Source organism: Xiphias gladius, chromosome 14, assembly GCF_016859285.1.
Source record: "Xiphias gladius isolate SHS-SW01 ecotype Sanya breed wild chromosome 14, ASM1685928v1, whole genome shotgun sequence".
Taxonomy (NCBI): domain Eukaryota; kingdom Metazoa; phylum Chordata; class Actinopteri; order Istiophoriformes; family Xiphiidae; genus Xiphias; species Xiphias gladius.
The window spans coordinates 17,209,933-17,235,082 of record NC_053413.1 but is presented as its reverse complement, the minus strand read 5'-3'; the positions used below and the strand labels follow the sequence as shown (position 1 = coordinate 17,235,082).

The following is a 25,150-nucleotide window of genomic DNA, read 5'->3' as shown; positions in this document are numbered from 1 at the left end:
ATACGATAAGAGAATTAAAAGCACCAGAAATTTGGTCAAAAACAGAAATTGGCTCTTTGATGTTAGAAGAAACAATCTGGACTTGGTGCCTCTGTGTGGTCCGGCTCCAGATGAACTCAATTTAGAGGGAAGGCTTTGGGATGACTTTGGAAAGCGATTACAAGATTCATAAATCACCTCGGCAAAGGTGTCACCATCTGACTCTTTTATGGGACGCTTGCTAACTCCGTCCAATAACAAGTTTCCCCTGTAGTTATGCCATCATAACAAATCATTGAAGCGATAGTAGCTAGCCAGACTCCTAATTGTCTGTTAAGAATTCTGTGAGCTGTGTTCTTTTATTGAAGCATCTCTGTCTTGGAGAAGTGATAAGATGCCAATACGCTCCTCTATAAAAGTACTCTTTGGCAAAAGACACAGACACTTTTCTTGGCTGTCAGGGTAGCTGTGAGGCTGTCATATCTGAAATCGCAGTTGACTTCAAGATTTTTGATTGTCTGCATGAATCCAGAAACATCTCAGATGGAGGAATGCTCATAAATTGTCGGCAGAATAATTTTCTTTCAGATACAAATTTGACAGGGTATAAACCTACACAGCACATATATAAAAGCCCAATATTTTTCTTTCACCAAGATCTTTAGATTGTACTAAAAATATCCACTGCTGTTAATTGCTAAGTGTCAATTTTACATTGTAGTTAACCAAATATTAAGCATTGTGAAATAAAAAATTTAAAAAATATATGTTAGGCCAAATTTTAGCCATAATTTGATATCCTAGACCTCTCTTGTCCCTTTTCCCCTCCTTAAATATACCTCAGCCATTAGTCTGATGTTCAGCCGGTATGTAGGGACAGGGCGCCTGATGGTTCCCTGGCCACCTCACAAAGAAGGAAAAGTTGTTTATCTAAATACTCTCTGAACAGAAGTTGATTTTAATCTCGGAGCAGAGCTTAATTTACTCGCCACAGAGCCATTTGCATCTCAATGAAAAATGGCAGAAGCACTCACCTGCTTTTTGTATACAATTTTACCTGCTTTCCAAGGAATAGGTGTGAGCACTTTCCAAGCAGGTATATTGCTGCTAACTCACCTTTTCCTTTCAGCTAGATAGGCTGGATGTTTGGCTGATTCTCTGCACACCTCAAACCTCCTTTGGGTAAATATAAATTGTGAATCAGTTCGCTGTATCCTCAGACATTCATTACAAGGAAATATGAAAGTAAAAGGTGCTATCTCCTGCCGATTGCTCTTTATTATACATAAACAGAAAACACTTAGCATGTAAAATTAATGTGAAAATTATTCCTGGGGTAAACTATAAACACAGAAGTTACCCTGCACATTTACCCTTTTTTTCTCCTTCCCCTAGATCAGAGTGTAATTGCCAGTAATCAGGTCTGTTTGCTGCTGATAAAACCACTCTGAATGCGAGGAACCCTCTTTGTGTGATGACTCAATTATGCCAGAAGTGGCTCATCAAACCTGGCCCATCAGCTGCTTTAATAAATAAGGAGGAAAACTTGCTGCAGGCGCATTATAATTCCATTCATTCCATAATTAAATCCATTCCAGTTTTAACCCTTCACTCAGTGTGCTTCTGGAAGAGGAAACAAAAACAAGGGAGGGGGGGTGAGTACACACCAGACAGTGACCTTGCACAGAGCATCCATCCGTTCCCTATAATTCAAAATGATACTGTTGAAGAAAGGTTAAGAGAAAAAGGCTCATGGAGAAAAGGATGGGAATCAGTTAAGATGCAGCTCCTGTTTTTTATGTATGCATTGTTTCCACACACAGCCTTAGACAGTAATTATATTAAAAGAGTAATCTAATCATAACAGTTGGTTGCTTGAGTGTACAGCACTGACATTTTGAAATCTTATTTTGTGTAATCTCATTTGCCTCTATCATCTCGCCTGTACCCTCTATCTGAAGGAAATAATAGAAAGTAAATAATGTAATTAATTTTATGGTATCCAGAATCTTACTTCGCTACTCTGGCCTGGTTTATTGGTTTCAAGATGAGGTATTAGCACAGAGTTTTTCACTCCATCACAATAATGTCTGTGTTAATTACATGAGAGCATCCCAAGTGCACGGATAAGCTGGGAACAAGGGGACACAAAGACTCAAGGTCAGTGATGAATATCCAAAGCAGCTGCACAGTATTAATAAAGCATTATATGAAAATAATAATAATAGCATCACTTACAACAAAATGCGAGAGTGTGGTTAGAGTGATGTCAGGAGCATTGGGGTGTTTTGCAGATATTTCCTCCCCACAATCTCATCTTGGACCCAGCCTCTCTGATAATGGTGCGAGGCAATGGTTATTCATGATTGGTGGACTGGGAAGGTTTCTCTCTTTTTCTACCCCTGGTCGCAGCCCATTCTCTCCTCTGCGGTGGGAATGCTAGCAGATGGGGTTAGGGGGGAATGGGCTGGGCTCAAGGACACCTAGCAGCCAGATTAACACATAGAAAATCTCATAGACCCTCAGCATCAGGCTGCCTCCTTCCCCCCTGAGAAATCTGCCCTAGACGCAGGGAAACAGTCCTCTGAGTAGCATTATTTGTGTTGGACTTGGGGTTCGTGGATGTGTGTTTATGAGGGGGGTGGGGCGGAGTTGGGGGTTGGAGGGGTGGTAGTGCATATATATGATTCAGCAGATGACGAACCAGCTCAAATACTAGTGAGCCTTTTTTCATATGCTAATGAAACAGTGAATAACCCTCCCTCCCTCACTCCCTCTTCTTTTTTTTTTTGTTTTTCGTGGAAATGCTCTGTGAGCTATAATTAAGAAGATGCTGGGGTTTTTTTTTTCAAAGCTAACAGAAATAAATAATTCCATAATAAGATCTGTGAAGTGAAGAGGCTTAATGTACTCATTGTGTTCATCCTTGTTTGCCTCTTGGATGTTTTGTATTAATTAGAAGCAAGCAATTTGATCTCTGTCAAGCAATCAATTTGCATTGTGTTCCTTATTCCATGTGAGGCATTAATATGCTCTTTCCACCCTTTTCTGAAGGCATATTTTCACCAATGTCCCTAGAATATAAAAATATAATAATAAAAACCTCCAGAAAGCTGGTTTAAGGACTTACAATTGATTTCCCATAAGCTAAAAAGTAAATAAGTTTCAGATTTTAAGATTAAAGTTAACACGTTTTTGTGTTTGGTGTATATTCTGTTATAGATAATGACTTACATGATCACCTCCTGAAAGATAAGAAGTGTGAAAGCAACAACCAGGGCGGACAGTGCGGATCTGGCATCTTATCCTGCAGAGCGCTCGGAAAACTACAGTCGAAGGTAAATAATCTAACGCGGACGGGACTCAGGCAGAGCTTAAATTCTAAATACAAAGTGATAAAATAACTTTTGTTAGGGACAAGAGTTGAAAGTCTCTGGGGATAAATGATTGTGTAACACTGTTTTGGATAAGTAGCATGCTAAGTGGTGGAGTGTCACTGCTCCTTTGACCACCGTGATCACAAACTGAGATTGGTTTTTACTTATGCAGAGCTGTGGGAGGCTGGCAGATAATATACTCTTTCAAAGGTATTGCTGAGTCAGCTTTTTCTAAAGTGATGGTTGCCTTTAGATGTCAGGTTGTCTCGACTGGATTTGTACCTGATAAAACTTTCTTTGAAACCATAACAGAAAGTTTAGAGAGATATTTATTCTTTCTGTACTTGTTCATTGCAAGGCTGTTAGTATAATAGTCCATAAAGTTTTAAAGCATGCGATGTGCAGTGGTGGTTTTCTTATCTTACGTTAGTTTTAAGTCTGTGTGAGTTGAATTTCAAACTGAAATGAATGGAAATCTATGACAGCCCAAGAGGATTGGAAAGCACATTCTGAAATCTCAAACCTTACGCGTTAGAAAATGCTCAGCAGTGAAATAAAGTGAACATGTTTTGTAGTAAAACGTGCTAACACTCCTATCTACCCTGAAACATTGAACCTAGTGGCCTTATTTCTGTGTGTAAGCCTTTGTAAAAGTAATCCACCAACAATCCGAACTGTTTCTTTACAACTTTTCATGTGAGTACTACACAAAATTTAATGCAGGCCTCACCATAGCTGGGTGTACAACAGTTTGATGGAAACACACCTTCTTTTAACACTGAGAAACAATATGACATTATTTTTAGGTAAGAAAGAAGTGAAAAAAATAAATGACCAACCCCTTAAATAAATTATTCTTAGGGAGTTTATACAAAAAGATTATTTCTTTATATTTGGAATGTTATTCAGTAAGTTAATGCACATGTTATTATCCTGGAAGCCTTTGTTGAACCTTTTGTTTAAATGTCATTTTTAATTACACATATTTCTATACTATAAATATAGCTAGTATATACATAGCGGTATATACATACTGAACAAATGGTTTATGACACATGATAATGTATTTAGTTGTAAATACATATAAGTAGATATTTTAATTCTTTGTTAACGTACAGTATTTGACAATGATCAGGACTTATCTTATTAAGACAGATTTTATATTATTGCAACTGTGTTTTACTCCATTGTCCTTTACACACCAGCCTCCACTTATGGATACCCACAGGAGATGTAGTTGTTGTCAAACACATTAATAAACACTTACATCTGCTTACAACTATATTATAATATGTCACAAACCATTTATTAAATGCATATATACATTTGTAAAGGCTAAAAACAGGGTGTGAAAGTAAAGTGTGTTCATTCCACTTTCAAATATCCATGACCAAATCCTGCATTTCGTCAATCTATGACTTATAGCACTCTATCTGAAAAATGTGTGATACACTGACGAAAAGAATTGTCATACAATAGTCGTGAAAAGGTCAATTATATGTATAAGTTCTCAGCCAGATTGTGTAGGGAGTGTTAAAGCAAATCTCCCATTTGACCCTGAATGTATCTGTTTGTTCTGCTTTTGTAAACACTCAGCGTCACATGTTTGTCCATGTTGTTGCCATGCCAGGACTACCTGTTAGTACACCAGAGCATCTACCGAGGCCTTCCTTGTTGTCTTGTCACTCCTTGTTATGTGAATTAGATATAAACTCTGCTTTGTTTAAATCTCTGCTCACAATAGGTTTTGTTATTATCATGTCAGAAATACACGTGTGATGCCCTTTAAGCACTTCTAAAATAAAAAGGCTTCAATTTTTCTTGTCAGACTATAACTTAGATAATGTGGGAAACTGGATACTGTATGCAGCGTTCTGTAAAATAATTGAGCCATAGTCAGACATACAGTATCATACAGCCTAAAACTCATTGAAAGTCATTGTTTTTTCAGTGGTTGGATAGGCACAGGACTGACTCTAAATTGATGGACTGCAACACATATTTAGGTGATTTGTGTAGCATTGACTTTTTAAAAAAAATTAAACTTGCTTTTGCAATCTGTGTTTACTACACTAATATCTCTGGTCTTGATTAACCAGAGTAACTGTAAATAGTATAAAAAAGTATCACAACTTTAGTGATACTTATATACTTGGTTTAACATTTACATAGGATGAGGCAGGTCTAAAATGCCAAGTAAAGAAAAAAAGACCTTGTGTGTGACTCAGTGGTGATATTTAGGTGCACTGATAAAATCATTTGAACTTTGATTAATGTCCTTGTTACAATCTCAGATTGCAGTATGTGAGAGCAACATTTTGCCTTCAGAACAACAAATTTATACAAAATGTTGAAACATGTCTGTGCGGAAAAGTGTTACAAACTAATGAGGTACATTCGTTTTTACAGAATGTAATCTATAGTGTTTGGGAGTTGTTTGTCTCAATAGGCTGTAGTAATCAAAAGTAATGAACCTATTATGAGCAGGACCTCTGAGGGCCCAGCGTGGCATTAAGAGTGTGGCACATAAAAGGTTTATTAAAGGAAATTAAGGTCCATCACTGCCACACCTGCTCCCCTATTATAAATGTATGACAGGTCAGTGCCTTCAATCACAACAGCAAACGAGAGAGAGGAGTCATGTTTCCCATTACCAGGGAAAAGTAACAGCATATCCTATGACTCACATATTTCACTGGCCTGTGACCACTATACGCCACCATCAGCCTGGAATAATTATGTTTAATAGGTTTTATTTGGGACCCACAAGCAACAGCCAGCGAGAGTGGATGGATTTTAGCAACTATTTTTGTCCAAACACACACAGTGAGGTGCTGTCCATACTTTAATGTCATTATTTAGTGTCATTACATTTTTACTCACCTTTGAAACTTTTCCCCCCTAACATTATACTTTATGTGTTTGCATATTACTGTTGTTTTAGGAGCTCTTTGTGATGTTGTCACGCACACAAATTCATTTTAAAGCTCGCTGGCTCTGGGTGACTGAAAGAAATCGACCATAATCTATAAAGCGTTCAAGCCTTTTTCCATTTCAAATAAAAGAAATTAATGAAAATAAATGAATACATTAAATTCTGTCATTTAGTGGCTCATCTCTACTTTCAATGTTTCATTTACAGATGGACTCCGAAGGTGAGGAGCAAACCCCAAAAACATGTAACAGTAGCACAGGTGAGTACAGCTTTTACTTTTACTTTGCTTTTAACTACACACACATGCATGCACACACACATATTCCACTTATCGCCATGGGTTAGGGGTGTCAGTTCAACAATCCAACTTTATAACTGTCAATTTTATGTATTATCTTACTCGTCTGAAGAGCACTGCACTGCCATTTCATTATTCAGAGGGGAATAACTTCATTAAATTGGAACACTGGCTCAAATTAGTTAAGGAGTGTGTATATATTGTGTGATTGAAAACCTCTAGACTGGATATGTCATTATGCAAGTGTTCGGGGCCTCTGAGGCCCGCCTGCTCACATTGGAGCTATTACTACATCTGGGGAAATTCATGAAAAGTGTTATTATTGGTTGTGCTTCATGGGAGTATGGGTAGAACTTGTGAATGAGATTTATGCAGGCCTCTGGGAAAATTGATTTACCCTTTTAGACCATGTTGTCAACGCTGTCAAAGGATGAGCAACTGTTGGTCTCCCGGAGAATGAGCAGACTGAATGAAAAGCTTTTCAGATCAATGAAGAGACCACTACTCCATCCTTATGCTGATTATACCCGATGACATCATAAAAGAGAATAAAATCTATGGTTAAAGGCTGGATAAAGCAGCTTTAGCCCTGGTGGTATCATCCCTAAAACATTATCTACAAAATAAATATTTACAGAACACTGTAAAATTTCATTAGCAATAGCCCAAAAGTAGAGAGTCGCCTTGAGCCTTTAATGAAGAATATGTCGACAGATGCTGTGCTACTGAAGTGGAAATGTAAACATGACTTTTTATCTGTTCTTTCTTGGCCTTTATTTCACAGGGCTGGCCGACTGCATCACCGAGACACACAGGTACAATTTTATGATGTGTACTCTTTATATTTTCGCACCTTTTTCATCTTTATCTTCAAGTCTCAAATTTTAATAGTTGGAACTTTCGAATCAGCCAGCTGAAGCCTCTGTTGACCCTGCTGTGCTTTTTGTCCGTTCCTCTCTTCCCTCCAGCCCATATGGGTCCATGGCGAGGAAGAGGAGTGCTCAGGAAGGGGTGCAGGGCGCCCCCGTCAACAAGAGAAAGTCCCTGCTGATGAAGCCCCGCCACTACAGCCCCAGCGAGGCATGTGAAGAGGATAGCGAGGACCTGGCACCGCCACAGGACAAAGAAGAGCTGAGGAACATTGACACTCCAGCAGGTAAACAGATGTCCTGTTGTTTTGTCTGTTTTGATGAACAATTGACGCTGAATTTTAAAATCCCATCTGTTGCATTCATATTTCCCTCCCTCTGCCATCAGCCAGCAGCCGCAGTCATTGTGCAGTGGAAGTGAAAGACTACACTGCTGGGTCCACATTAGTTGTGTCTCACGTCCACAAATTGAAGTTTTGACAGCTGATCTGCCATGATATTTTTGGCGTGGCTTTACCCTCTTTTGATGAGGCCAGATTTCAGACCCCTCATCTGTCCTTTTTCAATAGCCAGTCCAATCCCATTGAATCCATAGAATGAAAAACTGAATGGGGGAGTGCAGCAGTTCACTTTGATTTAAATTAAACTTCCTCCATTCTTTTATATAGAATTTTTTTTATTGAGGTTGCCTATTGTGAAAAACAAATTAGTTGTCAACATTGCTTGGCTGATGTTCTAAAGTTATAATATTTTATTTATTTTGTTTATTTACAAAGATTTTACTCAACCACAGGAGCATTTTATCAACAACAGTTAAAAATTGTTTATTTTCATTTATTCCACTTTCTTTTTCAGGAGCGAAAATGTTTTCTTTTTTCCTAATGAACTGAATTTTGTGCATTTTGGCAACAATGCTCGTGGTGTACATGTGCATTCTCGCCCACTATAATCTGCACTGATTTGGTATATTTTTAACGATGTAACTAAGCAACAAACGTAATTGTCCCTTTCAAAAGCTTTTGTTAGGCCCTCTAACACAGTCTAATACATAATTAGGCATAATGTCTACAGCTCATTATAGTACACATGTGTGTAGTTAAATGGACCAGGAGAGTAGCTCACTGAATTGTGTGGATTCGTTGGAAATGGAATTTATTTGTTTCCTGGGTTCATATTACATTACAATTATCTAAGTATTACACTGTTTATCCTTAGTTTTTCTTTTGTTGTTGTTGTGTTCTAGAAATATTTTCTTTTTGTCATCTTTTTATATGACATTGATTGACTGCTGTATATTTTTTTCCCTTTTTGAACCTGATATTCAGTGGACTGCAGCTTTAAAACAAAACAAAATCCAGCCAAAATAAAATAAAATAAAAAAGTCCAAGGAGAGTGAACAGGGATATTAATAAACATATTCAGAACATATTTTGCTGTTATCAGACTTGGGGACTCTTTTCTGTGGAAAAACAAAAATTGGAAAAAGTAGACTGGAGGCAGTAAGAATCTTTGCAGTGAGAAGCTGGTCATATCTGCATTTTAACAAAAAGGGAGAAAAATAAGCCTCTCGTTTGGTCGAGCCACACTGCGTTCAACTCCAGCCAACTGCAGCCCTGCTGCAGAGAGCTAGTAATGGCTATTCTGGAGTACAAACTGTTCACCTGTTCCAACACACAAACCACTGGAGGGATCCAAGTTTTTTTCCTCCATCTCTTTCCTTTTTTACTGCACTTCTGTTTGTGCTTGTGTCTGTGTGTATACGTTTGTGTGCTTGTCTGACTGTATGCAGCTGTGTCAGGCCTGGGAATCCATCTGGTTGAAAAACAAAACCCTTGTTGCTTGCCTCATAAATGTAAATACATCTAACTGGCTTTAATTTTTCATTCAACAGGGTTTGTCTTTAGATTCCCATTTTTTCAAATATTTTTCGCAGCAGGGAACAGATAGTAACACGCTGTAATGTCGCTTGAGCACAATGAATATGAAACCAGACGTGTCAAATTCCACTGCAGAAAATAATGTACAAACTCATATATCACAAAAATAGTTACCTTTTTTATTAATGCTTGATCATTTCTGTCACATTTTAAAGCTCTTTTGATGAGGATTAAGTTTTTGTGGCATTCCCATTAATAAGCGGTAGCTGTCTGATAATGCCTATATCTGTATCATCCTCAGCACTGTGTGATCTGATTCTCACAATCCATCTCTGTCTATCTTCTCAACCTCTCGAATCCTATGTTTGATTCGGTGTCTGATGTCTGGCCACTTAAGAGGATATACAGTCCAGCCTACTGAAAGTAAAAACCCTCACAGTCCAAAGAGCCTTAATCGAGCACAAGTTTTGACTGGTTTTGGAGGATCAAGAGAGATTTTGTTGAATCAGTCCAAATGACAGCTTTTCATTGTTAATCACTGACCACGACTTAATATTATCAGTGGTGTTAATAAAGTGTTGTTTCAGATGCATTTTGATGGATAACCCTAACCCTCTTTGTCTGCTCCACTGATCAGACTGTCAGTACACAATCTTGTGGCTTTCTACACATGTGACTGGGGTTTCTGGATTTATTCTAAATGGTGGAGGGCAAAAGGTCAATGCTACTTAAACTATTGAGAGCACTTAGTAAAACATGCTGGAGAAAAAAGAGTATACAAAATTAGTTTAGCTTTTGGATTTTTAAAAATCCAAAAGCTTAAAATATAATCATTCATTTTCTATAAAAAAAATACTATTCAATATTATTGGTAAAGTTTCTAATTTGGAAATTTTTTGTTATCAAATTATTTATATTTCCCTGCTGCATTCTGCATTTTATTATTCTATTATGGATTTTAACATTTTTACACTCAAATAATAAGACATAAATGATACACATGCTTAATTTCATCATTAAAAAACAGCGTGTACAATTTAAGTATCCTAACTGTTTCAGTCAAATGTACTTTTAATATCTTGATAATTGATATTTAAATTAAATAAATATTTTTCTTTAAACAGTTTGATAACCGGTCTTTTTCCATATGACGCTGCTGTTTTTAAAAAAACAAAAACAAAAACAAAAAAACCTCTAATTAAAATTAATCTTACTTGTATTTGTGCAGGTATTTTGTGTTGTGCTCACCAGGCAAGCCTCTCATTCCTGTTGTAACTTTTGTGCCTTTAACACTTTTATCCCACAAAATTATTGTCAGTATTTTCACTGAGGTATATGGCTGGCTTCTCCTAGACCAAGTTTTGCCACACAGACAGCAGCAGCTCAAAGAAATTTTTCTCTTTTATCTTCGTGTTTGTGATTTTCTCCATCTGTGCTTTCAGGAATCCTCTTGACTTCCCCTGTTCCCATCCCTAAAAACAACAATTTTTTGTTTTTAAAATCAGTTTTTGTGCAGATGACAACATGTTGCTGCTTAGCTTGCACTTAAAAATAAACATTACTAATTAAAAACTGATGTTCACTGTCCAACGCTCCCTCCATAATCGTAAATCCCTCCATAATCTTGTCCTAAATCTATTTCGGGTTGTTTCTCAAATTGGAGATGCAGAGGAAGAAGAAAACAATTGTGTTCTTCATCTGCAGGTTTCATGTTCAACTAGCAGAAAGAAGGGTCATATATGTTATCTAAAATACACTTGAAGAATTGCTTGAAAATCTTGCAGCCTATGATTATCAATTCCATTGCAACATGTGTTCTTATAAATCCTGTACATGGTTATAAAAACATGTTTTTCTGAAGATATTATTCATTGAAAAGTAATACAAAATCTAAAACCTTGAAAGGATTTGGAGAAGATTACCAAGGAATTCTTATCCTGTGTGTGACTGACGGGTCACAAAAGAACATATCTGGCCTTAAACACTGGAAAAAACAGAGAATAATAAGTGTTTTCTTGTCGTTTTAGATGGAAACTTAAATACAATCAATGGAGTGGCCAACAGAAATGGCTGCCACGATGCAGCAACAAAGTCCAATGATTCGCTGGGATGGTCAGAAGTTACATCTGATAGCTCTCAAAAGCATGAGCCAGACACATCTGAACCTCTGATGGATGAAGATGAGGAGGAGCTCCTTAATAACGAAGAAGAAGACCAAAGCAAAGACAGGATGAGTGGTACACCATCGCCACAGAGTCCATTAGGAGACGTGAGGGAAGCTGAGTGGGAGCCTCTGTCTCTTTCTGCCAAGGTGAACGGCTCAGGCTGCAGTCCCTCCAGACCCTCCAGACCCTCTGAAGACCTTTCAGCCAGGAACGGCCACGTCAAAGAAGAGCCTCACTCGGAACTAGGCGGTCCAATGGGTAGAGCGAGTATTTTTCAGGCCGAGGCTTTAAGATACAGGCCGCCCCCTACAGAGGAGGACAGCGAGGGGGAGACGGAGGTGGAGAGGCCACCTCGGCTGGATGGCTGGGCGCTGGGCCTCCACGAAAGAGGCCTTGAAATGAGCCGAGGGAGGGTGAACCTTAGCCTGTTGGAGCAGGCCATAGCTTTGCAGACAGAGCAAAGACAGGTCCTACACCATGCCTACAGGGAAATGGACCGGTTCCTCATGGAGCAGATGACTAGCGAGAGGAGGCACCATAGGATGATGGACATGGACAGCAGGCTCAACTATCATGGAGGAAAAGGTAACAATAAAGAGGGAGGGTCTTAATGAAAAGTGATCAGTACGAACATTTTTGACAATTGTACTTTTATCTGGTGTAAATTAGATCGACCACTCGTTATTTTAATGATTAGGTGCTCAAAAAAAAAAAAAAACATTGAAAGGAATAAAAGAAGCATACGCGGTTTGGGGCGTGGGGGGGTCTGAGGGAGGAAATCCTCTTAAATACTAAAAACATTTTGGCAACAAGTGAAGTAATAAATAAACAGTCTAAAATAAAGAAGAACAAAATTTTCTGATGGAATTGCTACTACTCAGAATATTGGATTTTGATAGGAATCAACTGGATATTTAACCATGACCATAAGTCTTAAATCCTCCAAAAGTACCTCTCATGTTTCCCTCTGATTCTTCAAATGACTGCAGCTAAATGTGTAATCCTAGATGTAATCTTTCGATGGATGGGCATTAAGAAGTGAATGCACTGTGTTGAACTGCAGCCTTAACTAAAATGACAGATTAATAGATGCATTTTGTGAAAAAAGTGTCTAGCTTTGCATGATGTTTCAATCAGTTGACCTATGTACAATATGTCTACAGGACATGTATATTTCATTTTGTTCCACATTTCTTGACAGAAGACGTATAAAGACAGAAGAGCTTCAGTATGTTTGAGATTCAGTACAGTGGTTTTATTATATTTTTTTATTGTTAAAATCTTATTTTACTGTGTCTACAGATTCTCCACGGACAGATAAAAAGGATATAAAGTGTCCAACCCCTGGCTGCGATGGTACTGGTCATGTGACCGGCCTCTACCCACACCACAGGAGTTTGTCTGGGTGTCCTCATAAAGTCCGAGTTCCTCCTGAGAGTAAGTCGCACAAGAAGTTCTGTGTATACATACAGTATAATGCAGGATTTATACTCGTAAAAACTGCCAGTTTTAGGATTTACAATCAGCCACAGTAATTTAAATCCTCTTAGCAGGAGCCCAAAGACAAGAAAGACCTTATATGTTTAGTTCAATTCAAAGATGTGCGTGAAACTTTTTCAAATAAACTTGAAGGATTTTTTTCTCTCTCTCTCTCTTTCTCGTAATGTGTTGTAATGTGTGAATATTGAATTCTTTTTTTTCCCATATTGGCGATTGTTAAGTCATTTCAATATAACTCAACAAACATTCAACATTAAACAGTAATGTTACAAAAGGAACAGAAAAAGTAATTAACTTTTTCAAAAAAGCGCGTGCTCTTAGACTGGAGGCAGTATTTGCAAATCAAAGGGCTAGCTAACGCAGTATTCAAAAATAAATAGACAACTCCAACAAACTAATTGGAGAATATGTACAGAAAAGAAGTTTCTAAGGATACAGAGCGGACCTTTAACGACGCGTTTGTTTTGAAGAATATAATCAGCTGTCTTGTTACGCTCCTTTTTGCACTAAGCTATTTACATTTCAGCCACATTACAGCATTCCTCACAATGAGAAAGCCTTTTTGCTTTTTTCTCCTCTTTCCGTCTCTGTAGGATCTTTGCTCTATAGGCTCCAATGTGCCAACCAGTTACACAAATCATAGTTTAATGTATGAAAATGTATTTGTTATATTTTCAAAATGCTCAGTAAATATATATATATATATATATATATATATATATGTATTTACCATGTTATAATCTTTCAGCGTCATTATCTCTTACATGTTGAATTATTCTGAATATGTTTCTCTTACCAAGCTTATCTCCTGTCTCTGTCCTCATTGCCTCAGTCCTGGCCATGCATGAGAACGTCCTCAAGTGCCCTACACCCGGGTGCACAGGAAGAGGCCATGTCAACAGCAACCGTAGCACCCACCGGAGGTACATCCACAGGACAAAGCCATTAGAAAATCTGTACACTGTTCATAGATGAGTTACAGTATTAGGCTAATGTGTTTGATTTCCTCCCCAACCAGTCTCTCAGGCTGCCCCATCGCTGCTGCAGTGAAAGTCTCCAAACCTCAGGATGACAGCCTGAAATGCAGGCAAACACCTGACCGCTCACCGAGGTATAATGCCAGATAACGCTAGGGATTTCCACTGCTCTCAGTGTTGGTCACGTGCAGAAAAATAATTACAACAAGCACCCAGAAATCATATTTAGCTCTATAGTGGACTGAAGTTGTAAAAGCCTAACTGAGGTTATGCAAAAAAGTGATAAACACTATTATTGTTGAGGAGAATGTGGGATATTTTTATTCACTGATCCCAGCAGAATGCACAATCTATTTTCAGCTTTCCAAGCAGACATAAGCAATGGTTGCTGGTCCTGTGAGTTCCTCTCTATTAGAGATGATAAAAGAGCAGAACTCTTTGTTCCCTGTGGATATATCATGGGCAGGATGCCCACTCCTACTATATTAATTAGTCTGGCAACCTGGCTGTGGATCTACAACACACATCAGATCCCAGACTCTTAAGTACAGAAGCACTGGCATCCCTGAATGGTTTAAAACAATGTATTAACTGCTTAATATTAACTTGTGAGGCATCTTAATTCACAAGTTTTACACAATAAAATAAAGTCTTTTTTTTTTCTTAAATTTGTCTCCTTGTAGAGCCATCGGCTTGATAAAAAAGTTCGAGATGAACCAGCTGAACTACAGGCTCTCTCATCCAGTAGCAGCCTTGCAAACTAGCCTCACAAAAGACATGGACAAGTACAGCAGAATCCGCTTTGATTACGCCAGCTTTGATGCACAGGTCTTCGGCAAACAGCCTCTGATGGGGACCAACCAGGACCAGGATATGTCACATTTCCCTGATTGTAAGCGTCATATATTCAATTTAACCAGTTATTTGCACGTTTTGTAAGTTTACATGTTATGCAAGGTGAAGAAATGTGGCGAACTATTGTTTATCATGTGTTTTGAGTATGTAGACGCTGTTTCAGCCACTAAATTAATAAAAATCTATTTCCATACAGTCTATCATTCATATCAGTGTGCTTTTGCTTAAGGATTGTCTTCCTTTTTTTTTTTTTATAAGTGGTTGTTGCTAAAACCGTCAAATATCAACGTACATTCTTATTAAGTTTAGGTGGAACACCTGGTGTCTCAGTAACTAAATTATTCGCTAATTATTTGGGGTTTTTTTTAGCACCTCAGCAATATCCTGGCTTCCTTGGTACTCCAGGTGGCCGCCTGCCCACCTCTGGTCAGCACAGCCCGCCGAGTCAATTCAAAAAAGAAGATGGTCTCCAAGCCACAGCAGCGACTGCAGCCATCCTTAACCTCTCCACTCGCTACCGGAAGAACATGGAGGCTGTCGCCGGCCGGCCCCTGGCAACCTCCACAAAGGTAATCAAATTAGACCACTTGGAAAGGTATTTAATGTGGTCATTTTAAAGGAACTCTGATTTGTGTATAAAAGGGGAAGACATCAAAAGACAGAATTTGGCAAAGGGAGCTTGGCACTTTGGTGGCAGAAAAACAAGGAGGTTTCCACTCCATAAAGCTTTAATGTACACAAATGAAATTTTGTGTAATCACATCAAAAGAAGAAATGCAATCAGCCTTCTTTCCCAATTACAAATACTTGTCTATTTTTTTATAAAACCTGGTATTGTATTTAGTTTCGACATCAGCTGGCATGTAAAAACCCTGAACTGTTGTCTGAAAATGCATCTTGCCCGTTGCAGATGGCAGAGGATATTTTGCTTAGTTATATGATCCAACATAGGCTGTGTGTCTACACCAGATAGTCTTTAAAAGCATTTTAATGGATTAAGCCAATCAGCTAAAGGAGTTAACATCTGAAAAGTTTAATTCACACAAAATCCAAATCTCTTCAGCTGTCTTTATCTCCAACCTGGCACTCTGTTCAACTTTTTCCAAACTCACTTCATGATTAATATTGATCACATTCTGTGGGTTACATACGTGCACACTGTACTGTAGATGATTCAAGGTTTCCACACCTACACAGCACAGATCCTTGTCTCCCAGCTTGTTGAGCTGAGAATGTGGCCCTGTACCAGGTACCAGCCCACTGAATGAATAAAACAGTGTTAGCAAGTTAATCATCTGTTCTCATTTACAGCTTAGTTGTCTTGGAGAGACATACAAAATAAAGAACAGCTTTCATGTCTGAAAAAAGGGGCCATATTTAGACTGTTATATGGTATTGGACGCTTTAACTTATCTGCATATGTATATTAGAGGTTGAAATATCACATAAAAAAAGCACCAAAAAGCTGGCCTTTAAAGCATGAAAACAAGCTGATTTTACTTATTTAACAGAGCAAGAGGCTTAAATCACATTGGTAATTAATCAATAATAGCAAAAAAAAAAAAAAAAAAAGGAACCAAATCCTTAGTTTTAGTTTTTAGTCAGAGCTAAAAGCAAAAAAATAAAAGTAAATCACAAAAAGTCTTGCACATCCTACATTTTTACACTGGTGTTATTTTGATTAGGTACACACATCATCAAATGGCTGGATAATTAAAGTGGACAGCCACATCCAATGTTCATGAAAATTATCCCCTTTAATTAATTTGAAAGGCGCCTCTTTGTTACAAAAAATAATGATGTATAGGCTTTAATGAAACATATGTGTTGAATAATTGGTTCCATTTATGGAAAAGGATTTCAGCATTTAATGAGGTAAAACTTTTAATACCATGAAACAGCCATAAGTCATCATGCGATTGCGTTGCAGCACAAAAATGACAAACACATCTGTCAGTGGGGAAACTTATGCCACATTAAGCTTTTTAATTTTTGCTATAATAATGATGACCTAAAACCACCAACCCCCCCACGCCCCCAGCTGCCATCTTGGTTGTGTGTCCTAGAAAACAGATCACACAGCTGTCACTGAAAAACTACACACCAGTGATTATTTTTTTGTGTTCAGCAGAATTAATGCTGGCTTAGTTTGGTACTTTGTCTAGTGTGAGATAACCACTGTATGTATTATTTAAATACACTGTTTGTTTGCTCTGAACTCCACACTAATGTAATTTTTTATGTTTACAGTGAGATGTTGTTGGGTTCAAGTTTACCATACCACCGCTGTCATATTAATGAGGCATTGTGCTGTTCATTTACATTCCTTTTACAGTAATTGGAAAACAGCTCCTATTTTTATCCTCTGATTCATTTGTTTTCATATGTTAGCACGCACTGCAGTGATATCAAAGCATACTTCATTTACTGTACTCTTCTGCAACATGTTGTGACGTACTGTATTAACTGTTTAAAGGAGTCAACTTTTTGCCTCTAGGACATGCTAATAGAAGTGGATGAAAATGGCACCTTGGACTTGAGCATGAAGAAGTGTAAGGAAAATGTGAAAGCGCAGACGAAGGCACCTTCGGACGACCCGCTGTCTCCTCCTGAATCCGCTGTGGCCAAAGGCGGGAGCGTGCTCATCAGCCCCGCCTTCTACCAGCCGCTGTGTGAGAGAGACAGCTGGGAGAGCCCCATCCCTGTCAACTTCAGCAAAGCACACATTTTACAGGACAAAGAGGTAAAAAAAAAAAAACACAACACAACAACTGACACTTTAAATGCAATTCAAAAAAGTAAGAGTTGCATTAAGCATATGAGAAATGTAAGTGGCGGAGGATGAGTATTTGAGTGTTATCATTTCACCAAGCAAAGAAATTTCAGTTATACAAAGTGCAAACACAAAAAAAAGATTGAGCAGCACAGTAATAGACTAAAAGTAAAAGACTTTCAACAAAATAGGGAATTTTTAAGAATTTACTGACCTGCAATAAAGCCTTACCATTTTATTTCCTAACATGAAAGTCTAAATGCTGTTTCATTGCCCTCTCCACACTGACAAGAATTGAAATATGGCGGAGAAATACTGAATCTTCTTTTATTTATTTATTTATTTGGTTTATTGACCAAAAAGGTAGTCAGATTTAGTCTAAAAATAGTTCAAGTGTCAAATTTGGTCCAAAAATACTCAAATCAGCCTTAAAACATTTTTGAACTCCAGCCTGTATAATCCCCCAGGTTGCTAAAATCTTCATATTTCCAGAACAAAATACAGCTGTCCCCAGTGTAAGCAACGGCCCTGCTAGTAACATAGTTGGTAAGAAGAATCTGGTGGTTTTCTAAGGCAAAACAGCAGCTCCAGTCAGATCTGTGACTCTGTAAAATGGATTAAATATATTAACACTGAGGACTACAGTGCTAATCTAATCTCCATATATCACTCTTGCCTTGTCTATATTTCACAGGTGATATTCATTTGTAGCTGATATCAGGAGTTATCACATTTGACCTGCTTTTAAATCATATACAGCATCTGGTGACTGCACAGTCTTGTCTGTTACAAAAAAAAAAAAGGAAATCCATACGTCATGGCCATACATCATAAATACTATGTGGATTAAGTATGACTTTAAATGGATGTATGGTTTACTACAGTATAAGTATCCTAAAGCATAATCTCTTTGCCTTGCAATCTAACCCCCAGGGCTTGTGTTTTAAGAGTATTATACAGGGCTTTTCATTAATTATTCACTTTTAGGTCATTGCAGATTGTGTTCAGGTTTGATATTTTGGACAGTTAAGGCTGTGTTTTTATCGTTTCTTTCTCAGCAGGAGGATTACGATCAGGTCTCCTTGGAGGACCAGCACTATCAAGGAGACGGCAGCATGATAAGCCCCAAAACCAAGCTGCTATTACGAGATTCAAAGAAAGAGCTTTTGAGGTATGCTACGTCAAAGGCTGAAGCATCTTGAGGCATCTTTATTAAGTCAGCTGTGCATAATGTTAGCTTCCCTTTTAGTTGGCAGATGGTCAGTAATAATAATAATAAAAAGTTTATCTCCAAACTGTACCTTTTTTTTAAATAGGACAGTTTGATATAAGTGAGTCAGAACACACAAATGAAACTCACTGTGTTACATATGATTGTAACTGGTATGTCTGCAGGTTCATGTGGAGAAGAAATGTATCTATTTGAAAGTGAGTTTTCTCCCTGTATGTCCTGTACAAGCTTACAACTCTTGACTCTTGTAGTTAGAGTGCATGCTCTGCTGGGTCTCCTCTTGAGAATTACACCACGAGAAAAGTAGGATCCTCTAGTTTCCGCAGCACAGCATCCCCTCTGATTTCCTCAGTAACATTCAGAGACATTGTTAAACTGAATGTTGGGCAATAAAATAATAATTTTCTACTAAACTTCCTGCTGTACTAACTCTTTTTTTTTTCTTTAATGCCCATGAAAAGGTTCTCAGTGTAGAAGAAATATTCAGTTCAAGCTTTTCAAAGTCTGTGGGAAGTGGAGTAATCTGTGTATTAAATGCTTTGTGTTTTCCTGCAGCTGTCCGACCCCAGGCTGTGACGGCAGTGGCCATGTGACGGGGAATTATGCATCACATCGGAGGTACTGTAATTAATTACACTCTCATTAGCACCAGCTAGCAGATAAATAGACAAGGGAAACTGTGCTGATTGTTTAATTATGTTGATTATTACAGTTGAAAACTTGTCATTTAGCTTGTATAGTTAGCTTTTATTCACATTGGTGACAGGAAAAAGCTTCTTCATGAGGATGAAGTCGAATTGTGTTTTCAAATAAGTTTGTATAAATATGCATTGAGACATTGTATTAAGATTATTTAATTCGGCTGTGATCAAAGAGTGCTTTAAAATGACTGTTAGCTCTTTATCCTCTCTAGTGTGTCTGGATGTCCCCTGGCTGACAAAACACTCAAATCACTGATGGCAGCCAACTCTCAGGAACTAAAGTATGTGTTTTGAAAACTGTTATTGTTGTTAAAGGATTTTTCACATTAAACTAGGCAGCTCGTTTTTTGCGTCAGCATAGGTCAGCTTAGGTCAATGTTTTCCTTTCCTTTCCTTTCCTTTCCTTTCCTTGCCTTTCCTTTCCTTGCCTTTTCTACTACACATTAGGCACATTACTATGTACTCCACATGAAGTTGTTTGCTATTTGTACTACTTCTCTGCATATTAGCATGAATCCACGGCTCTGCTCGCAGTCTTTTGCTGTAAAAAGCACCTGGTCTATGTGTCTCTCAACCTGCAGGTGCCCAACACCTGGTTGTGATGGATCTGGACATGTGACTGGGAACTATGCTTCGCACAGAAGGTAGCAGAGAAAAATCATCACAACTGAGCATGAAATACATTTGTCAGATGCATGACATTCAAACAGATGGTGAAAGTCTCACTTTATACCGCAAACATGCTTCACTTTTTGAGTTCTTTTTTCTATTTTGTTGGCTGCTTTTTCATGTTTATCATCTATCCATCTATCTATCTATAGTTGGATATTCTATTTTACATATCAACGCAGTTTTAGTACAACTTTACAACAAAACAACAGGCTGCTATGTGCTAATACAGAGTACCACTTCTTCAATAATTCAACCTTTAATTTATTTACATTTATAAATTCAGATTTGCTGAAACATGTGCAACTGAAACTCCTTAATCCTCATAGCTGCTTGTATGATTTTAGCTTTTGTCTTAGGTCTTGAATAGATTTTTCTTTATGTTAACCCATACTGTTTCCAACCATTTCTAGCTTGTCAGGATGTCCACGAGCCAGAAAGGGAGGTTTGAAGCTCACACCAAACAAGGATGACAAAGATGAGCAAGAGCTTAAGTAAGATTTTTTTTTTTTCCTCATCCCATGCTGTCATGTTTTTTGTTTCAAAAATAAAACAAAAAAAAAAAATTGTGAAAATGCATCATGCTTCTGCGCCCGAAGCATTTTACCTGGAAGCCATTAAGTTAAACAAAGAAAATAATACTTCTCTTGTCATAACATTAGTGAATTATTTTCTAAGGATTAGCCGCATGTTTTTGTGGGATTTTTTCAGGGTTTTGTATTATTCCTATTTTCTGAATGGAATATCTGGCTTATCACTCTTGACCGATTGCTTTCTTTGTAATTATAGTATACTAAGAAATTGTTGAATTACCTGCTCCGATGGCATTGCACTCATTTGCAGCTTAATCTTTGTTGTCTGTGAAAGTGTTATTGGAAAAAAACATAATGTAATTGATTTGCAGTTTAAATCCAAAGTCAGATATATGAGCCTTTGTTTACTTATACATCTGGACACTGATTTTTTCTTTTTAATTACTAATGCAAGGGCATGAGCTTAGGAATTAGACTGGAATAGATCTCATACACATTAAGAGAGAAAGGGAGAGACAGGGGGAGGGTAGCAAATGTCCCTAGATTATTGTAAATAGTGGGCCATATGGCATGCCTCCATTGTCCTGGTGCCTTGCATCAAGCTACCTACCTGTGGTAGATGTAAGTAATGGGACTGGTGTTGTTTTGTCCTCTAAGTGCTGCTGAGCTGTCGAGCAACAAAATGCTGAAACAGGCTTTTTGCAGCAGCACTCTACAGCATGTGTGCCATTTGTATCATCTCAGGTGACCTTTCACCTTTATCAATAAGGGAACGGGTTGGCCACCTCCAAATTACATTCTTTCGCATGAGGGGATACATGACAATTATCTGTAATTCATGTCACTCCATTACTGACCTGCAGAAAACAGGCCTGAAAATACAACTGACAAACTCTTAATGATATTCAGCGTGAGTTGTGCTTATGTTTTTAAGCACAGATATCAGTCACCTCAAAATGTATGCACCGAACAGAGCGTTGGGTCTAACTCAAGTTTTAGTGGATTAGTAACTTACAGTTAATGCGATTATTTGAGTCCATTTCTAGTTTTGGTGACTTCATTTTTAATCAGCATTTGGCTGGATTAATCAACTTAATGGTTAACAAATCTTCCGGTCTAGTTATTGACAGAGATTTTTTCAATAATCTCAGAGAATGATTTAGTTTCAATATTTTTTTCCAACAATGTTTTTTGCAGTCTAACAATCAAGTAGTTGTTATTTTTTGTGCAGTTAAATGACGCTTTTATTTTCTGTAGCACTGAAATGCAAATTGGTTTTATTTTTCCTATGTGAATCAGTAGTGTACGCAGGTTTACAACGTGTACGACTGTTGGTTTGTTTCTCTGATAGGTGTCCAGTCATTGGATGTGATGGACAGGGCCATATATCGGGAAAATACACATCCCACCGCAGTGCAGGCAGTTGTCCACTTGCTGCCAAAAGACAGAAGGAGTCGTCCATCAATGGGCTGCCCTTTGCCTGGAAGACCAATAAACAGGAACTGCCCCATTGTCCCTTGCCCGGCTGCAATGGCCTTGGACATGCCAATAATGTGTTTGCCACTCACAGAAGGTGAGGTCGCCTGTCCTCCATTTTATCTCTAAACACTACTGCTGGTCGACATGTTGCATTCTTACTGTACAATGGCACCTTTTTACTCCCATCCACAGTCTCTGTTGATGCTAAAGTTTGAGGATGTTCTTGCACCTAAAATTTTCATTTGTGACCTGCTGCACTAGCTTGTCGGGTTGCCCACTGAACGCACAGAGCATCAAGAAAAAACACTCAGAAGAAGAAATGATGACTATCAAGCTGAAAGCTAGCAGTGGTAAGCTACTCTGACATGCTGTGTGGTATTGAAACACTGTTAAGTAATAAGTATTTTGCAGTTACATGTGTCTTGGCATAAAGAATATCAATATTTGCAGTTTGAACATGATAAATTAGATTATCGGTTTTAACTCAGGTGTTGAAAACAAAGAAGACATTCAACATTTGGATCATGAGATAAAGGAACTGAATGAATCCAACATGAAGATAGAAGCAGACATGATGCAACTCCAAACCCAGGTAAGTATTTACTCTCACAAGTTCATTCTAAGGACAACAGCTTGAGATATTTGCGCGCTCAATTTGACGACTCCCTTCTTTTGTTTGGTTTGTTTTTTTTTTGTTTGTACCCGAAAGCAGATCTCGTCTATGGAATGTAACCTGAAGACAATTGAAGAGGAGAACAAGATGATCGAACAGCACAACGACAGCCTTCTGAAGGAGCTCGCTTGCCTTAGCCAAGCTCTCATTAACAGTCTAACAGACATTCAGCTGCCTCAAATGGTACAGTAAGCCTTGACCACAGACTCCACTACAACTCATTATATCTAACCTGTCCTGGAAGAAATCTCATTTTTCTATAAATTGTCTTTTCTGCTGTGCTGTTTTCACTAATAGTTAAACATGTTTTTGTTGCAGGGACCCATCAGTGAGCATAATTTTGAAGCCTATGTGAACACATTAACTGATATGTACAACAACTCGGAGCATGAATACTCTCCAGAGTGCAAGGCCCTCTTGGATAATATCAAACAGGCTATTAAGGGCATCCATGTTTAAGCTGTAGAGCTACCAAGAGGTTTCTTTGACTTGGGATAATGGCACTAGATAGCTCTATTTTACTGAAGAGTGCTGGCTTGGCTGCATGTATAAGACAAGGCTTTTGGAAATGTGTTTGGCATTTCCCGGTAAATACACTGCACTGAGAAAATTACCAGCCGGATTTGTAATGCTTTTACTGTTTCTGCATTCACTTGATATGTTTATCCTGGTGAGATTTTTACCCCTCTTGCACTTAATTATTTTGTATGGTTTGCTTGATTTTAATCTGTATGTGTTCATGTCATTCTTATATTATCGCTATTTATTATTATATTTGTTCATCAGTGTATTTATTTCCTTGATTTTTATTTATTTCTTGAATTGTAAATGCTTAATATCTGAGAAATCCGTTTGACTTTCTGCACATTGTAAATTACATAGAAGCACATTCCAGTCTCATGGCATACTTTCGCCATCTAGTGTTGAAAAACTTATATTATTATTATTAGACCATAAGTTTGATCTCCCTTCAAAGTAATAACCTACCAAAATGACGAAGAATCAATATTTTTAGGCATTGCTTTTGCTTTCTTTATTGGAAATTGAATGTATGGTAAGACATAGTGAACAGTGAGATCAAAAAAAAATGCAATGCAACTGTACTGTACCTTTTTCTTCTCAACCAATAACAGCTGAATGCAACCAGGAGGTGACATTGAGCAAAAATGCGGCATCACTCAGTGAACTGAATGTCAGATTTTGCTTTGCATAGCGTGCCACAAGAAGAGTGCAACAAAAATCAAAAATCCACTTTGTCAAGATGTCTTTCTTTTTTTAAATATAGATATTAAACTGCCTTCTGTGCACACACTTTGGAGTGTGCATATAGTATGTGCCTAAATGTATATGAATCCATAAAAATATACGAGTACTATGTTTTGTGGTAGGACAGTATTATGTGGATGGTGTCTAATTTATTATACAGTACAATTATTTTCATAGGAGGAAACGTTCCTGATGACTGTTTAAATACTGTTGTCTCAGTAGCTGTAATCTCAGAGTCAGGTTTTGAAATATCATGACTGAGATTGAAAAGTCTGGTGTTTATTTTAACTTTTGCTAGCACGGAGAGGGGAAAAGTGGAAGGAGAAGAATTAAAAAAGAAACATCTACTCCTGTTTTATCTTAAACTGCTTACAAGCCTTAACATTTCAACCAGTCTTACAGTTTGAATATTCTTGTAACGCTTGGGGCAGATTTGAATAGTAGCTATTTCAAAACCGAGCTGACTACCACTACAACTCGCATTTCAGTTTCAATCATTAAATGCAAAAAAAAAAAAGAGAAAAAAAAAGAAATGAAAACATAGACAAATGATAGTTGTTGGCTAATCAGTTGTTTGTTTGCATCAATTGCACTTTTGTATTTCGATTATTTTGTATTTTTAGTTCGCCATACTGCCCTTGACTTCAACAGAAACAGAGAAATGGGACACTGTAGTCGTATCACCAAACTATACATGTCTCAATTTAACACGAGGCTAATCCCAAGAAAAAAATAACTAATTCATTTGAGCAATACATTTTTTAATTCTGCAAATGGAAGTCAAAGACATGTAGCCTAGGGACATTTTGAGGAAGAAAATGTAACAGCAAAAGAGCCAAATTACAGAAAAAATAAGACCCTATTTTATCCAAATACTCAATATGTTTAAAAGAATTTTAATCTTTTAAAAATTGAATCACCTTCTTTAAACCTAACAATCCTTTATTTATAATTTCGTATATTTAATTCCTATACCACACATCGTTTGCTCAG

At 37.7% G+C, this 25,150-nt stretch overlaps 1 protein-coding gene across 2 annotated transcripts in view; it reads left to right on the top strand.

The window, feature by feature from the left end:
- Positions 1-24,671, top strand: part of st18 (ST18 C2H2C-type zinc finger transcription factor) — a 40,646-nt gene extending 15,975 nt beyond the window's left edge. Inside the window, exons 3-23 of one of the 2 annotated variants that reach the window (XM_040142776.1) lie at positions 3,202-3,317; positions 6,499-6,550; positions 7,374-7,404; positions 7,558-7,745; positions 11,363-12,085; positions 12,803-12,937; positions 13,833-13,923; positions 14,019-14,111; positions 14,661-14,869; positions 15,202-15,401; positions 17,330-17,575; positions 18,664-18,776; positions 19,392-19,454; positions 19,750-19,818; positions 20,119-20,181; positions 20,620-20,700; positions 22,091-22,312; positions 22,480-22,568; positions 22,707-22,810; positions 22,931-23,074; positions 23,210-24,671. In XM_040142776.1, the coding sequence (XP_039998710.1) occupies positions 3,202-3,317; positions 6,499-6,550; positions 7,374-7,404; positions 7,558-7,745; positions 11,363-12,085; positions 12,803-12,937; positions 13,833-13,923; positions 14,019-14,111; positions 14,661-14,869; positions 15,202-15,401; positions 17,330-17,575; positions 18,664-18,776; positions 19,392-19,454; positions 19,750-19,818; positions 20,119-20,181; positions 20,620-20,700; positions 22,091-22,312; positions 22,480-22,568; positions 22,707-22,810; positions 22,931-23,074; positions 23,210-23,350 (3,173 nt within the window). In that variant the 3' untranslated portion in view covers positions 23,351-24,671. Of the gene's footprint in view, positions 1-3,201; positions 3,318-6,498; positions 6,551-7,373; positions 7,405-7,557; positions 7,746-11,362; positions 12,086-12,802; positions 12,938-13,832; positions 13,924-14,018; positions 14,112-14,660; positions 14,870-15,201; positions 15,402-17,329; positions 17,576-18,663; positions 18,777-19,391; positions 19,455-19,749; positions 19,819-20,118; positions 20,182-20,619; positions 20,701-22,090; positions 22,313-22,479; positions 22,569-22,706; positions 22,811-22,927; positions 23,075-23,209 lie in introns of both variants that reach the window. The other variant, XM_040142775.1, reaches the window with a different exon arrangement.
- The last annotated feature ends 479 nt before the right edge of the window (positions 24,672-25,150 follow it).